This window comes from Pogona vitticeps, chromosome 8, assembly GCF_051106095.1.
Source record: "Pogona vitticeps strain Pit_001003342236 chromosome 8, PviZW2.1, whole genome shotgun sequence".
Classification (NCBI taxonomy): Eukaryota; Metazoa; Chordata; class Lepidosauria; order Squamata; family Agamidae; genus Pogona; species Pogona vitticeps.
In genome coordinates, this window is record NC_135790.1 from 30192460 (window position 1) to 30209263 (window position 16804).

The 16804-nt window shown below is 48.3% G+C and overlaps 1 protein-coding gene across 4 annotated transcripts in view; it reads right to left on the reverse strand.

Moving 5' to 3' along the window:
* CEP164 (centrosomal protein 164) overlaps positions 1 to 16804 on the reverse strand; it is a 32558-nt gene that overhangs the window by 10353 nt on the left and 5401 nt on the right. For 3 of the 4 annotated variants that reach the window (XM_078379562.1, XM_078379560.1, XM_072979066.2), the window contains exons 4-19: positions 14753 to 16264; positions 14372 to 14479; positions 12693 to 12770; positions 12080 to 12154; positions 10801 to 10889; positions 9750 to 9881; positions 8551 to 8767; positions 6846 to 6923; positions 5502 to 5633; positions 4980 to 5102; positions 4040 to 4123; positions 3444 to 3512; positions 2454 to 2632; positions 1906 to 2095; positions 710 to 777; positions 294 to 429 (exon numbers count right to left, since the gene is read on the reverse strand). In XM_078379562.1, the coding sequence (XP_078235688.1) occupies positions 294 to 429; positions 710 to 777; positions 1906 to 2095; positions 2454 to 2632; positions 3444 to 3512; positions 4040 to 4123; positions 4980 to 5102; positions 5502 to 5633; positions 6846 to 6923; positions 8551 to 8767; positions 9750 to 9881; positions 10801 to 10889; positions 12080 to 12154; positions 12693 to 12770; positions 14372 to 14479; positions 14753 to 16264 (3270 nt within the window). The remainder of the gene's footprint in view (positions 1 to 293; positions 430 to 709; positions 778 to 1905; positions 2096 to 2453; positions 2633 to 3443; positions 3513 to 4039; positions 4124 to 4979; positions 5103 to 5501; positions 5634 to 6845; positions 6924 to 8550; positions 8768 to 9749; positions 9882 to 10800; positions 10890 to 12079; positions 12155 to 12692; positions 12771 to 14371; positions 14480 to 14752; positions 16265 to 16804) is intronic. The other variant, XM_078379561.1, reaches the window with a different exon arrangement.

Sequence of the window (16804 nt, forward strand, 5' to 3'; positions counted from 1 at the left end):
CAATCATGTTTCAGCAGCAGGAAAAAAGAAGCAGCAGCAACAAATGCCTCTCTCCCCAAGCCTATCAAGTTTTTTGTTTCACAATGGTTTTGTGAGCTATTCTAGGAGAAGTTATCTGGAGTAATGGGATAAACATTTCAACAAACCCAGAGAGAGAAGGTACAATGGGTGGGGGGCTCCCCAATGCAAAGATCCAAAGGCCAGCACTCACCTACAGCTGCCATACCTCTGCTACTTGCTACTTGAGAGAGAGAGAGAGAGAGAGAGAGTCTGGGGACACCTGTGCTAGCTACCTGGAGATCCTGGTTCCAGGGCTGCTTCTCATCTCTCCAGGCTGCCTGCCTTTTCTGCATCAAGTACGTCTGGTGTGCGAGGAACTCCTTAGCTGTTTTGAGGGAAGCTCCCTCAGCAGATATGTATTGCCGGACCCTGGAAGTGGGAAGGAAAGCACTGGAGCAGGACTTCTGGCAGAGGTCAACAGAACACCAAGCAGTTCCTGAAGCATCTTCTAAGCATACGGCGCTGAAACACCACTCTGGGGTGGGCCTTGACAGTGCCACAATAAAGCCCTCAGCAGCGGCAGCATCCTCTCACCACCAACGTACACCCGGGGAAGCCACTCAGCCACATTCTACGACTCTGCTTCCAAACACTGCCTACACCTGGAGGCAAAAGCGAAGGCAAAGGCGCATCGTCTCCTTTCTCTTACTGGTCCAGGAGGAGGCTGTCTTCCTCAGGAGTCTTTGGGGCTTCGGATGCCGTCTCTCCGTAGCAGGCCTTAAGGATTTAATCATTTTTGAAAATATGTTAACTGACATGCGAATGAAGGCTGGATCCCACACCCAAGAAAGCTGTCATACCTCAACATTTAACAGGAGCAGTTTAAACCAAAGATGTCCTGGGATCAGACAACCAGGCCGGGACGGAGTGGGGGACACTGCCTAACTAGAGGCTCTCCTCTCTACTCACAAATAGATATGAAGAGACAGACTCTGATGCCAGTCCAATATTCCCTGGAATAACTGCTTCCTAAGATTTCACAAAACAAGGCCTTGCCTAGCCTTGCTATCACACTGCAAACTGGACTTGGGACTTCCCTCTGTGTGTGCATGACATAAACACAGCCTGCGAGATCCATTTCAAAGGGTGGTTTCATGTTAACAAAAGGGTCGTGCCTTCTATGTTGTACCTAACAATGTGGCCAGTCTCTTCCAGCCCCCCCCCATGGTCTTCCCTCTCTGAGTGCCCCTGCAACTGTCAGGTACATTTGGACCCCCAAAACTGGCTAAGCACATGGATGTGAGTCAAGACCTAATTATAAACATGCTTTATTTTTTCTGTTATTTCTACATGTCTGCATGGAATCTTCCTTTTTTGTGTGTGCAGTAAGGACCCCTGTATTTGTAGGATTATCTGCAGTCTGAAAATATTAAAAATATTAGAAGAGAAAAAAACAAAAAAAAACCTGTATGTATTTCCGCTATGTAATTGCCAGAACTGGGAACCAGGCACTATGCTAAACGTAGTGTTTGCTATTCTCCGTGCTGAAGTGGGTGGGGCTTGGAACCAATCCCCAGCAGATACTGTGATCCTATTGCAGTAATGCAAAGCCCCCTGAACACGGACAGAATTAAACAAATGTCATTTTGAAGTCATTAATGGGATACATTCTTCTTCTTAAATATTTCACAAGCATGCTACTGGTGATAACTAAATGCTGCATGGGTTGTGACTGTTTTGAATATTCAACAATCTGTCACAAACTGCATTTTAAAAAACGGGCCTCTTTTCTATGGTAGAGGCTGGCACCATGTGCTTTCAGTGTAGACCCCGGACAGATCTGAGGATCTAAAAAGCATTTCAATGGGCGGCAGGAGCTATGAAATAAACTCAGTGAAGGACTACCTGTCCCTGTCCCTGCCCCTCCCCTGTCCGTGACATTCCAGCCGCCTGTTTCCAGTGGACTGGGGTGCCACCGCTGTCTTGCAGGTCTTCCACTTGGAGTGCCTCCATTTTCAGCAAGGAAGCTTCACGGCTTGGTCCTTTCCTCTCTTTCAGCAGCTCCTGCTTGTCCCGGAGGGTCTCCTCTAGCTCCCTGGGAACAGAACAGGCCATGAGCAACATGTTCCCAGCAATGTGCCTTCTGATCCTTCAGGGGTTTCAAGCTATACTCAAGTCCTCACTCCAAATTTGTTGCCACCGCTGTGAAGAACCCATGTGCAGTGGAAACCAGACACTCCCAAAGCCAGGTAGGGAACACTTAAGGTAGCAGCAGCCTGTGACGTAGTGTAAGAATGAGCTACCCCAAACTTCCCATTTTCCAAACACACAAGGGCCCCTTCTCCGAGAAGGTCAAGCAATGTCTAGGTCTAAAAGTAGCTCTCCTCCCTAGCAAGTCGACGGGCTCTCCAGTCCACGAGCAGCCCCCTGTGCCCTGCTGGGCACACACCCACCTGGCCTGCTTCTGCAGCTGCTGGCTCTGTGCCTGCAACTGCTCCACCCGAGACTCCAAGTCCACCTTCTGGCTCTGAAGCGCCACCACAGCCTGGCGCAGGGGCACCAAGCTCTCAGCCAGGCTGTCTCGCTGCTTTTGGGACTCTTCAAGGCAGAGTTGAGCTGCCACAGCTGCCTCCTAGGGGAAAACATTTAAGGCATCTGCACTTCTGCAAGGATCATGTTTTTGGCTTCGACGTCTGTGATATAATTCCCAGAGGTGGGGAAATGACACCCCAGTCTCTTTGAGAAGAAACTCTCCTCTCCTCTCTACCTTTCTCCTTGTTTGGCCCAAGAACAGACAACTGTTGAGTTGTAGAGCAAAAGGAGAGAACCAGTGGACCGGCCTCCAGCATCTCTAGCAGAGGCCACTGCCTCACCCAAATAGGAACCAGAGCTTTGACCTTATCTGTGAAACAGGAAGGCTCCACCAAGGACACAGAAGGGGGCGATCTGCGTCTTGGCTGCACTCCCTAATCTAGGCATCTTTTATTTCGGCAACTGCTCACAGAAGAAAGGAGCTCCTGTTCAGTGGCATCCCACACGCTTTGCAAACATAAGGTCCCCAGTTCAGTCCTGGGCAGGATCACCAAGCAGGCTGACTTGGAAATACCTTTCAGTATCTTTCTGAGGTGCAGGACAGTCACAGCGGCCAGTCCCCACAAACAGAACCTAGCTAGTTGGCATCACATACACTTAAAGGCCAGCCAGGGTGACCTCTAAGCTTCTTCTCTCTGTTTACAAAGTGGAATGGAACAGAGAAGGAGACTAATCCTGACCTTCAGCTGTGCACTGACAGAAGCCCCTCTGCTCAGAATATGGCTATTCCTGCCCATCTGTGTCCCAAAGACTTCTCCTGCGGGATCATGAAAGGAGGAAGTACGTGAGGCCACCCCATCACAGGGGAAGAGGGGGAGATTTCATTCCTTGCCCGAGCAACGAGCATGTACCTTTTGCTGTTGTTCCAGCTGCTCCTCTTCCTCCAGGACTTCCTGTTTTCTCTTTTTCAAGGTTTCTTCCTGCATATGAAGGGAGAACGAAAAGGTGAGGGAGGAAGGCAACCCATAGACCCTAGAGGGGTCCAGATCTGTGGTTCTGGACTACAACCCCCAAGATTCCCTGGCATTCTGGGAGTTATAGTCCAAAAATACTAATCCACACATCTCCAGCAAAGGTGATGGGGCGTCCAAGGGCCAGCCATGACCTTGAATGTCTGTGGGTGTAAATAATGATTCTCCAAGTGGCCCACCTCTGGCCTTCGGGAGCAACGCTGCAGCCAGTTGTCTGAGGGAAGTCGCCTGGGTGAGGGGTACTAGGCTCCAAAGCAGTCTGTGAGCAAAGGCATTTAGCTGGCCAATGCTCCTAATTGGGAAAGCCCAAGGCACGGCATAGTGAATGCTCCCAATGAGCCCATGCCCCTCAAAGTTCTCACACATCCCAGAGGCTGGAAGCCACAAAAACCACAGCCAAGATGTCTGGTGAGATACCAAAGGCCAATGGTATGGCCATCCCTTGCGGTGACTGCAATTCACCTGCTGATACTCACCTGGGCCTGTAGCTGAGCTGACCTTGCCTGGACATCCCTGGCTCGGAGATCCAGTGCCAATTCTGCCTCCCGGACCTTTTGCTCCTGTGCAAAGAGAGCCACCAAAAAGCTGGAGTGCATTCTGAAACATACTGGAGAGCGCCCCGTCGTTGCCAAGGGACAGGTGGAAAGTTCTCCTCGCCACCAGGGGCAGGAGGGAGACAAAAGGCACACAGTGAAGGGCTAGGATGTTTCCAGCTGGGGAGAGCCAGGAGGAAATGGAAAAGGCTCAGCACATCCGAGGAGGAGGAGGAGGAGGAGGAGGAGAGCACTCCTAGCCCTTCTCATCTCAGGTGCTTCCCACTTGAGGGTGAAATGGGGGCTCCCTTTCTGACAAGGCTGGGGTACAGTTTCAAAGAAGTGGCTGTGTGATTGTTTCCTGTGGAGCACCTCCCTGTACCAACTGTCTACAAAACAACTATAGAAAGGAAGCATTCCTCTAGAGGCTTCTTGGCAATTGTCACTCCACAGAAGAGAAGATTCTGACCATACAGAGGGACCCCACTGAAGGAAGGTTGCCAGCTTCCACAATCCCTGCAATTGCTCTCTCTCTCTCTCTCTCTCTCTCTCTCTCTCTCTCTCTCTCTCACACACACACACACACACACACACACACACACACACAGAGAGAGAGAGAGAGAGAGAGAGAGAGAGATTCTTCTGCACAGCCTCCAGCTCTGCCAAGTGGAACTGCCTCAGGCCCGCCCGCCCGCCCGCCGGGCCGCCCAGCAGGCTTGCCTCTTTTGCTGCAAAGAGGTGAAGGAAGGACGCGGCTGTCCTCCTGCGTCCTTCCCTGCTCTTTCTCGTCTTCCCTTACTGCCACTCCTCCCATCAACCGCCACAGTGACCGTGGGGTGCCTGCTGACCAAGCCTGACCCAGCAGGCCTAGCCAGGAGCTTACCTCCTCCTCGTGTTGCACCTGGATCTTAGCCAGGGCCTCTCGGTGCGCCTCTTGGATTTTCTCCAGCTGTCTGGCGTGATTTTCTTCAACTTCTTGCCGCTTCTCCTTCAGGAGGTCACTGAGCTACAATTGGAGTCCTCTGAGTTAGGCTGCCCTTCCCCCACCACCATCATGGAGCCCCACACGGCCGGCAAAATGGCCAGGGCCGACCAGGAGCCTTCCTGGGAGTGGACCCTAGAGGAGGGCTGCTCCTTTCCTCCTGGAGGCTTCCCACTGGCTTCCCGTCTGCCCTCTGATGACCAGTGGGAAAGGAAGGCTGGGTGCGGATGTTGTTCTGCATCATGCACTGGGCTTGGTTGTGTCTCACCTCTTTCCCAGTGCCATCCTTGCAACTATGACTCACCCGTTCTCCAAACAGCAGGTGCCTATTCAGAGAAGTCTGGTGGCGGCACTCAGGGGAAGAATAGAAAGCCTGAGACTTTGGTGGCCCCACCCCTGCCAAGGCCACAGCCAGCTCCTTACCTCTCGCTGGTACTCAGCTACTTGTTGTCTCTTCTGTTGGACATGATGCTCTGCACCCTCCAACGCCTTCTCCAACTCTGCCTCCCCTTTCCTCTGAACCTCCAAGATCTGCATCTGCAGGGTTGAGACAACCTGACAGGAAATGGAAAGAGAGGGCATGAGGAGTCTAACCTGCAAGAGCAGCCAATGTTTCTGTGATCAGAAGGTAAACATGGCGAGGGCTGACCTGTCACGTGATTTCCCCCAACCCTCTTCTGTGCAGAAACAGAGACCATTTGGGTATTTGTGCAAAGCTCAACATGGAGGCTTCTACAAAGTCAAGAACTGGCCTCCTCTGGAAAATTGCTGCTGCAGACTGCTGTCTGGCTACTGCATTTCAAATTCCAGTCAACAGAGCATGGATAAAACAGAATGGGAACGGCTTCATCAAAGCACCAGGAAAGGGGACAACACAGCCAGCTACTCAACGACATCAATCCCTGGTCATTATTTTTTGTCCCTGTGCAGTCCCATGGAGGGGCCAATGAGCAAGCTCAGTTTCCTGAGGCAGGCAGATGCTAAAAAACCCAGGAAGATGAGCAGGGCCATTCTAAAAGAGGCAGCCAACCTGCCGTGGGCATCTGTCCGTGCTGAATGCAGCAAGAGGATCTGGGCCATGCAGCAGGCTGGCAAAGCCCCCTGAGCATTGCAAAGTGGCAAAAGAAGGCTGCAGATGTTGCTGTGAACCTAGTGGAAGAGTCTGGTGCATTTCTGGAAGGAGAAAGTTAGCCAGCAAAAGTTTCAGCATCAGTGCACAAGGAGACTATGAAGACCAGCAAGCTAGGGGCTGCCTCGGAGGAGGATGTGGGGATGAGGAGGAGTAATATGAACAAGGGAATTATCCAAGGAAATAGCACTATCCAAGGGAGTAAAGAGGAGCAGGGCATCACCTAAGAGTCAGCAAAGTAGACAATGGTTGAAATCCAGGAGTAAGTTACAACTAGAGTAGGCCCAATGAATCAGTGAGGATTTGGTTAGTTAATTCCTCTGTAAGTTGCACTGATTCAGTGGACCTACTCTAGTTGCATCCTACTCCTGGATTTCAGCCAGGGATGCTTAGACTGTCGTTATCACAGTACTGGCACCACAAGTGCAAGGCCTGAAGCTTTTGAGGCAGGTCCTGCTCCAGAGGTTTTCTTGATTTACAAAGTGGCCCAATAAGGTCTGTGCTGGTACAGAATACAAATGTAGGGCTGCACAGAAAGGACAAAGAAAAAGAGGAACATCCTGCTAGGATTGCGAAGGTCCACCTATGGGAGGAGCTGGAGACAAACGGCTGCCAGAGCACCTTTCCTAATACTGTACCTTTTGATGTTCCTCTTCTGCTGTCGATTTCTGCCGCTGAAGCTCTGCTGCAAACTGTAGCTCCAATTCTTCCATGGCCTGCAAAGCCATTAAGCAGCCAGTCAAGGTCTGCAGCACCGAGGAGTAGGTGCCCCCCCCCCACACACCATCAGATGGCAGCAGGAACCTTTTTTTCTGATCAGGGATGCCGGCCCTCAGGGCTCATCTGTCACGGAGCTGCGTGCCAGCAGTGGCTGGGGCCAGAGAGCAGTTCCCTCCTTGCAGGGAGCAAAAAGGACTATTTATAAAATACCTTTGAAGTCTTCTCATTTCTGGTTTAACAAAAAAACACTTTCTCTGTAAGTTACCAGATGAGCGGGATACAAATCAAATAAATAATAATAATAATAATCCACCCTCTTGGTTTTTTAAACCTATTGGGACCCATCTGGGTCAGATGTTTCTTCTGTGCTTTCATAATGAAGGCATCTACACCTTTGTTGGCTTTTTAGTTTAATAAATAATATAAAACCTAGAATTTGCAGAGCATGTACAAAGCAGCTGGAATTGTATAGATAAAAAAACACTTTTGCAAAGAGTAAAATTTGGTGTTCTCCCTTTACTGTCTTTTGTGCCAGCAATTAAAATAATCACTTGTGGTTTGGGTCAAAACATGAAATAATTTTTACTACTTATGTGTGTAAAATACAACTCACAGCGTTTAGACATTTGGTATTTGTCATAAGTTTTCTGGACTTACTGACAGACATAATTTCTCTGCAAATAACTTACTCTCTCATTATAACGCTACTACATTTGTAAACCCTAACTGGCCCTATTAAATCACTATCAGTTCGTTTATTTCTGTCTGAGGTCCATACCATGTGAGACCCCTATCTGAAGCTCTTACACATTTACTTCTGTCCCTATGACATGTTGGACCCTCTCGGACAGGCGTTTGACTGACACCTGCCTTATAAGATCAGCTTGGCTGACTCCAGGCACATTCTGACGGGTCAGAATCCAATGTTATGCAAATTCAATATTCTCCTCTTTCATAGCAAACATATTTAATCTTACAGATACAACAGACACATTCTGTGTTGTATATGCCAAAATCCTTCCTTCCTTCCTTCTCTGAGGAGATTAGGGTGGCTGCACTCCCCAGTTAATCCTAGGGCAGGCTGAGGAATGATGATTGGCCCAAAGTCACCCAATAAAAGCTTCAAGACCAAACAGGAATCTGAACCTGGTTCTTGATCCAACCCTCTAGCCACCAAAACTACGTTTGCTGTTTAATAACACTACCAAGCTTCCTGGCTGGAGCTGAGGTTCTTCATGCTTTTCATCTCTCTTTAACAGGCTTCCTCTTTTGTGTTCTAAAAATGATTCCTCCTGTTGAAATTAAGTATCACTGCAGAGTGCACTGTGAGTCCTTGGCTGCGCTCTCTCAAGAGGAATTGGACAGTTGCTCCAATGCAGCTTCTCCAGCCATTTATGCTGTCCTCAAGGTCAAGGGAGTGGCCTGGAAGCTCCGGAAACACTATGGTTAGCACACCAACCCTGCCCATAAAGCATTCATTAATCAACCCCTAAGAGTAACTAGTGGACTCTACTCAGCTGCCAGAGACTAAGCCAAGTCCCACGTTAGAACTTAACCACACACTGCGCCAGCAGGATCCTGCTGTGGGGCAACATGGGATGACAGAAATGGGGGACACCTCACCATCTTGTTCTCTCTGCGCAACCTCTCTTTCAGGGAACTAAGGGCTCTCTGGCTCTCCTGCTCGAGTGCCATCTGCTCCACCTGCTGGGCAGCTTCTACTTCCTTCTTCATCCTTTCCAGAGAAAACTGCATCTGCTCCTTCAGCCTCGCTTCCTCAGATCGCTGAAAGGATTCCAACTCCTCCTGGAATTTCTGCAAAGCAGCTTCCTGGGCTAACCTGCAAAATACCCGACTCAAGCTAGTTAGGGGCAGCAGATCTTTTCTGCTTCTTCTCCTGAGCAGGAGGCAAAAGATCCAACCCAGTCCCAAGCAGGCATCCTCAGGCCCAGACAGCTTAGCCCAGGTAGGCCAAGGTACCTTCAGCACTGATGCCACGTGGACAACCAAGGCAGTATGATGGAATAGACAGGAGCTAAAACAACTCCTGGTCTGAATGCCTTGCCCCCAAACCCCAGATTTTGCCAAAGACAGGGGTGTCCAAATTTTCCATTGCTGCCAGCAGCGGCGGATGTCACCACCTCAGCTGCTCTGGGGGAAAGGAGGGGATTTGCCAGTAGCATTAACCTAAGCTCACATATACCTGTATGCATGAGGCAATACTCTTTCTTTTGTATGACTTCTGTATTGGAAAAAGACTAACAGTATCAAAGCAAAAACCTGCTACATAAACACACTCCTTCCAGTCAGGAGATTCCGTCACTCACATCTTCCAGTGTGAGATGCTCTGACATCAACTCACAGCAGAGAATGGCCATGAAAGAGGCAGGTATTGAGCCCACGGAAGAGAAGTACGTAGCTACAGTGTCAGGAAGGCAGAAGGCTGCCAAGCAGGATGCTAGAGCCTCCTCCTCTGCTCTGCCTGTTACCTTTGGGGCCAGAGTCCCTGAGGGCTCCTAGAAGGCTCTGTTCTGTCTCATCACATCAGAAATGCATATCCCACAGAACACGGCACGTAACTCCTTGGGACAACAGCAACCTCAACTCACAGTGGGCTCCTTCCCCTGCAGAGTTCTTATAAAGAGTCATGAACTCTGGGAACAGCCTGAGAAGTTTCTTCAAGGTGGGCAGGAAGGAGGCATACACAGCATACACAGCTTGCTCCAACACAAAGCTGAACAGTGCACTGCCATCAGTCTCAAAGCCATCAGCTTCCATGGCTAAAGAGAATACTCACAGACCCCACTGACTTGGGCTGGTACCTGATGTTCTTCTTCTCTGCCTCCATTTCCAAAGGGACCTCGGTTTTGAGTTTCTGCTGTGCCTCTTGTGTTTCCTCCTGCAAGTGGAGTTCCTCTGATTGCCTAGCAGGCTCCAACTCCGTTTTTAGTGACCTGAGAGACAAAGAGAAGGTCTGGACATGAAACCACCTCCCTGCAATAGTGGAGCACAAGGTCCAGAAGAAAATTCTAGATGAGTCTGGAAATGCTTGTCACTGATGGTGTGCTTTCATTCTGGGATTAATCCTTTAAAGGGATGATGTCAGCTATGACAAACCATAGACTTTTATTCTTTGCCTGGAAAATCCATAAGTCTCTGAAGGATTCCAGGGGGAGTCAGGCAACCTTATCAGGTTCTGACAGTTGTAGTCAGATGTAACAAAAGGCCCAGAGCCCAACTTGTATATTACACTCATTGAGGGAGAAGGTGTGCCTAGCATCAATTGCACCAAGGAAGAAGACTGGAAAAAAAAGGTTTCCTGCAATGAGACCAAAACGTCAAACAATGCAAGACCCACCTGCCGGCCTGTCACATTATCTGGTGCAAAGTACAAAAGTCTACCTACAGAACCAGAAGAGGCCATTTGGGGGTCTTACTTGTTGCCAACCAGCAGTTCCTTGGAATAGATAGATCTAGCAAGATCCAAAGGCACAGAGGTATTTTCTCCAACATCTGGGCACAAAACCTGCTCCTGTTTCTCTGAGAAACAGTCTCCTCTGGTGACACCAATAACCACCTTGGTCGCATAAAGAAAGAGCCACATTGTGGGCACTCAACATAGAGGTTCATATAAAACTGGTTGAGCAGCGAGATCCCATCCATCTTGAACTTAAAACTCTAGTCTACAGCAGGCCTGTCCCCTGCAGCCACGGCAGCATGAAGGCACATGGAAGGCCCTTGAGGAGTGGCCGCGCAGAAACACAGTGTGGTGAAGGTGGAGGAACAGAAGTCATGCAGGGATTTGCCAGCTGGCTCATCTGCACTAGAACCGACAAGAAGGCCTATGAACACAGTGGGGCTTGGATGCTGTACCTTTCAGTTGCCTCTGCTGATCCCTCGTTGAGTTCCTCTTCTTTGCCACATCTCCACTGGCCCGTCTTCTGTGCCAACAAGCCATCATTCTGCAAACCAAAGCTACAATGGAAGGTTCACAACTGCACAGCCCTCAATGGGGCGATACAGAAACATGAGTGCAAATGGAACCCCCTGAGCTCAGACTGACTCTTCCAGAGTCCAGGCAAGATGGTGGTACTGGTTGCTCTGACTTTTGTGGGCTGAGTTTCTTCCACTGCACTGGGCTGCTGTAACTTTCAAACATGCTATAACAATCACTCTCGGTCACCATCATGCAAGACCTGTCTAAGGTCTTTGCAGATTAGATGATTTTCTAAATCTTATTCTTAATTAAATCTCCTTACAAACAAAATTTAACTCCTGAATCTCTGCCACTTTAAACAAAGTTATGACTGTGCTGATACCTTTACTGGGCCACTCCAGACATTACAAATGCTCACGTTTAAGTAGAACTCTCCACCAGGCGAAGAGGGTCTAAAATAATGGAGGTAAGAGAGAACGCAAACTGCACTCCCAACATTGGGCCTGGTTGCATGCCCAAGTTTCTTGAAGACACACTGCCAACCTGGCAATATTCAGCTGCCCATTTCAGTAGAGACAGAGTTATAAACGTGTCTCTTTACAAAGGGGCTTTTGCATTTATATGGAAGAACTAGAGTGGCGAAGTTAACTGCTTCCATAAGCCCCAGCTAACAGTATCCTCTGAATGAAAAACTAACCTGGGCACAGCCTCTGCTCTGTTATCCTGCACCAACTATGTATGCAAAAGGGAGGGATCAGAACTTGGAAGGTAGTCAGCAGGCATGCCAACCACAGCCGAGGGACTCCACTCCCCAACCCCCAACCAGCGTTGCCCACTTTTGGTCTGGCCACCTGGCCATTACAGTGTCCGTTAACCTCTGGAAAATTCCATGACATAGGAAAGAGCTGAACAAGACCATGCAAGGACCACAAAAATATCAGCGGTAAGCTAGAAAACTCAGTTCTGCAGATGCAAGGTTGTCACCTCTCCCCCCCACACACACACTTCCCTAGGGATGTGTTCTCCTTAAGTAAACTTAATTCCCAGATGAAGAACAAAGATGGTGGAAACAAGCAGCCAAATGACGTGACTCAGCATCACATCCAGTCTCATCTGTTTCCTAAAGGTCAAGAGGTCCTTGTTTCCTTTCTTGCACTGCTGTGGCTTCTTCTGCTTCTTTTCTCTCTTGCCCTAATTTATTGCACATTGACTCACCTCAGTAACAGGTGGCTCAGGTTCCAAATGGCCAGAAGAATGCAGTTCTTTCACATGACCAGCCTGTTCAGCAGACTAGAACAAAAACAGACATACAGGGCAGTCACCAACCTTGTATACTCCTATTTTTTTCCTTGCTATCAGTTCACTCAGGTAGGACTGAAAAATTTCTGTTGAAAATCTCCCAGTGCTTAACTTTTTCAGGGAATTTTTTTTTCAAATCATACAGTGGATTAGAAACAACTAATGGACATCCAGACACCATTAAATAGGCCAGGTAGTTTCAAAGTTGTAGTTTAATTCATTAAGAAGTATTGTGAAGGCTCAAATGTTGTACTAACTTGTAAACAAGGGGGAGCTGCCTGGATAGCTCAGGGGTTTATGCATCTGGCTGTGGAATCAGAGGTTGGGAGATTCAATTCCTCGCGGTTCTCTCTGTTATTTCCATCAGGTCTGTTATGTATCATCACAATAGTGACTGCAGAATGACCCCTCCTTGGTATTCGCTTTAGCCACAGTACTCCCCAACATGACTGTTCATTATGGGACATTCCAAAAAAGATATCTTTCCTCCTTTCAGGAAGAGCAAATTGTCCAAATAATGAGCACATACCTCATCATCAAAGCTGGCACCGAGGGCACTGACATCCATGTGCACATTCTCAAGAAGCCTGGCTCTTCCCCTGGGACCCTGGACATACAACAAGGATGTGAGACTGCCAGCTCTACATTGTTAGTTCTGGAAAAAACTGACACTGAGGGCCAAATGGCACAAAAGGAGTCTCTGATCTCCTCCCTGTCTTGTTCAGGCCAATATAGGGAAGAGATATTTCTGGGGATTGTGGATAAATGCTGAGAGGATAGCTCTGGACTGATCTCTCAATGTTGCCTCCTTCTGAAGTGGTAGAATGTAATTTACCACACAGAAGTAAGTATAGTAGCTTCTGCATCGTGAATTGGGGAAGATCATGACTCAGACAAACCCATGCTTGGCTTGCTTGAAATGGAACAAGGCAATGCACATCATATGCCTTTGGAAATCCACAGCATATGAAATGACTATTGTTTTTGTTATTGTTTTTGCTATTTCCCCATCCTAACATAAGCCACTTGGTTTTCCTGAAAACCACAAAGGAGGGAAGTTAAGAGTCCCCTTTGAGGTCTTACATAACACTTCCTATGTGCCTGCAACAAAACAGTTTGTAAATCCCCAGGTGTACACAATGGAACCATTGCTCAGTCACAGGACAAGCTAGAGAATACCCTCAGGTTTCGTCCCTGAAAGAAAACTTGACTGAGATCAATAGCATAAATATAACTGTAGGAAGAGACTATGTGAATAGGGAAACAGCTCTGGTTAGGAGTGTAGGGCAGGCAAACGAAGGGTGTTTCCTTTGGCACTGCACACGCCCTGCATCATGGTGTTCCTCTGCAACCATATGATTGGTTACTACAGCAAATGGCAATGGCTGCTGTGTTTGGATGGGCAGCTTTAAAGAGGAATTAGAAATGTTCCTGGAAACTAGCCACTGGCTGTAAATTCTTTATTTCATCAATTTTTTAAAAATCCATCAAGATTAACTATTCTCAGTGAGTAATGATGGGCCACCTTTGCCCTTTGGGATGGATGCATTTAAACCAAGGAAACTCGACTTAAGATGTAAGAGCACCAAAAGAAAAGACATCATGTTTGCATGGGCACTGTTTCCATATACAGTACTGTACAGTACTGTATTTTCTTTCCGGCAATGTTCCAACCTGCAATTTTAATCTGGACCACTGGGGGGCATGACTTGCCCTTTACAAGTTCCCAGGACTCTGTTTCCTCCTATTGAAAGCAGGTGCCAGATGCTGTGATTCTGGGGGCAGGGTAGATGGCTTCTTGTCTTCAATTTTAATATTTAAAAACAAATATACATATTTTAAATATGTCCAGTTTAATCCACTCTTGTCCTGAGCTGAAGAACCAGATGTTGAATGAACTGGGTCCTTGGTCTGTCTGGCTTGCCAGGCTAATTATGACAGCCATGCACTCATGCTGGAAAAATATAAGCAAAAAGTTTGCTTCAGGCCGGCTCTAAGGGCACAACTCCATGAATGTGCTCTTGACTCATACCAGTACCATCTGGGAACTAAGAATGGAAAGCTCTCCAACTGTTCAGAAGATAATGCTTTTAAAAAGAACACCCTCAGAGATACCCCACCCACCTACTTCAGGGGTAGATAGGAGCCATCTGCTCCATCTCAATTAGCAGACCATGCTGGGGAAAGGCGGGGCAGAGCTCTTTCTACCTTATTGTTGCCTTCCACTTCTTCTCCCCCATCAGGACATAGCAGGTTCAAAGCTGCCACTCCCTCTTCATCTATGGCATCACAAAGACTCTTCCCGCAGCTGTCAGGCTACAGAAGGCACAGCGATTCATCCATTAAGGGACACAGTGAAAGAAGAGTATGTGGGAGACAAGTAGGCAAAAATGTTGCCCCACTGTAACAAGATAGTGGCACCCTGAACCAATCAGAGGCACTCCATTTAAACTTTCATCCACCCACTCTGAGCCCCACATCCCTATCAAAGTTGATGTAAGGATTAGGGGGAAGGTCCAAATTCATCATTCCCTGCTCTTCAGAAGGGCTCTCAGCATGTCATAAATGAACCAGATCTAAGATGCCTACCTCTTGGTCTCCTGGCAGAAGCTCAGGCTGACTACCATCATCTGTTGATACTCTATTCTGCCCTAGCTGTCCTCCTTCTTGGCTCTCTGGAATGATGCTCGTTTTATCCTTGCCACTCCTCTGCTGCTCCACTGGCTGAAAGGTTGCCACTCCTTGCTGAGGCCTTGTGTTTGCTCCTTTGACCATCTCCCGAGTCAAATCAGGCTCCGCATTCTGGCCTGCCCCTGGTTGTTCTGGTCCAGACTCTGCTCCTCCTGATCTCTTCATCATATTCTTACAGAACATCTGCTCCTCCGAGCAGCACTCGCTTTCAGAGCACTCATCAGGGGAGCTTTGTGCCTGGATATGAAGAGCATCTGGAAAAGATCTCTTGGGAACAGTCAGTTGTTCCATGAGGTGGTCACTTTCATGAGAGCTTTGGAGATCCCAGGAGAAATTGTCTACTTCCCCCAACACCTGTGAAGCTAGGTGGTCAGCCAAGCTGGTCATCACACTACTGCTGCCACCATCACCAGAGTTCAGGTTTGATCCAGGTATCTCTTGATCTTTTGGTTCACCTGGCACAGCAGCTGCCAGCGTGTCAGTCTCTACTCCCGGTATAGAGAAAGGGGGCAGCTGGGAGTCCAGCTTGAGAACAACAGCTTGCTGTACACTTTCTCTCCCACTCATGCCGAGTTCTGTGGATTCATATTGCTCCAGAAGTTTCTTCTTCCCTTTACCTTCTTTCGGTTTAGCAAGAGACCCAAGCTCACTGTCTCTCTCAAGGGCATTGGTCTCAGACATGGGGCCAAGTGACTCCTCTAAAGAAACAGCACTAGGAGGAAGCCCCAGTTCCCTTTCAGAGATGGGTAGAGACATTCCATCCCGGCTGACAACACCGCTGACAGGCCGAGATGCCCTCCCTCCAGGGGAGGAATCCACAGGTGATGGGCAGCAACCGCCTCCTTCAACGTGCCCATCCCATTGGTCCCTGCCCAGCTTCTCCCCTTCCAAGAACAGGCTCGTTTCTACATTCCGCTGCATATCTAGCCCAGTTTTAGCACCCTTGGGTGTCAGAGAAGATACTTTTAATGTTTCCGAAAGAGGCTTTGAGACATTGGTGAACTCTAAATTCTCAGGCTCAGAGTTTGAAAAAACAGTGGCAGCTGTCTGTCTGTCTGTTGCAGTCACATCTTGGTGTGGTTGGGGACCAGAATCTACTCTGTTGGAAGATGAAGTTCTTCCAAGAATCTTCTCTACATCTGCCAGGATCTGGCGAGTGCGGTTTGACTTTCCTGGCAGAAGGGGATGCAGTTTAGCTGATGCCAGGCCTGAGAAATGCCTGGGCAAGTCACCTGAGTCAGACAACATCCCTGCAGACTTTCCCTTGGGGCCCTTCGCAAAGGACTCATTTCTTTTCATCAACTTGTTCTCCTTCTCCTGGTCAGGAGTGGCCAGCTCTGATGAAAAGACAGGAGACGAAACTCTATAAAAAGATGTCGATGGAAGTATCCCCGGCTGTGACAGCACGTCCTAAGAAAGCAATTGTTATTAGGTCACTTACAGGTTCACACCGTTTGTCAAACTGTAAACAAATGCTAGTCCTTCAGCCAAGGACAAAGCCTTCTGCGGGAGCCCAGCCAGAGGTCGGGATCACTAATCTGCTACGTCCAAAAACAGGAGAGAAACCAGAAGTGTTGTAGCACCTTTAAAAATAATGAGTTTTTATTTCTCATAAGCTTTTGTGTCTCAGCACACATATTCAGATAAATACATCTGAAGACGTGTGCATGAATGCACCAAAGCTTTTGGGGCAAAGATAAGTTAGTCTCAAAAATACACCAAGATTTCTGGTTTTGTTTTTACTACTACAGACTAACACTGTTACTAGCTAAACTCCATAGGCATGATTCTTCTGTTTAACTTCTCCTCATCCTTCTACAGCTCCAAGGTGTGTCTTTCTGAAAGCTGGCCAGGGATCATTAGGTGGGTGGGTGGTTTCCTACTTGGGCTCAAATGTTGTAAATGAGAGTAGCTAGCCACAGGCAGACCAACAGTACAATGCAGAATATG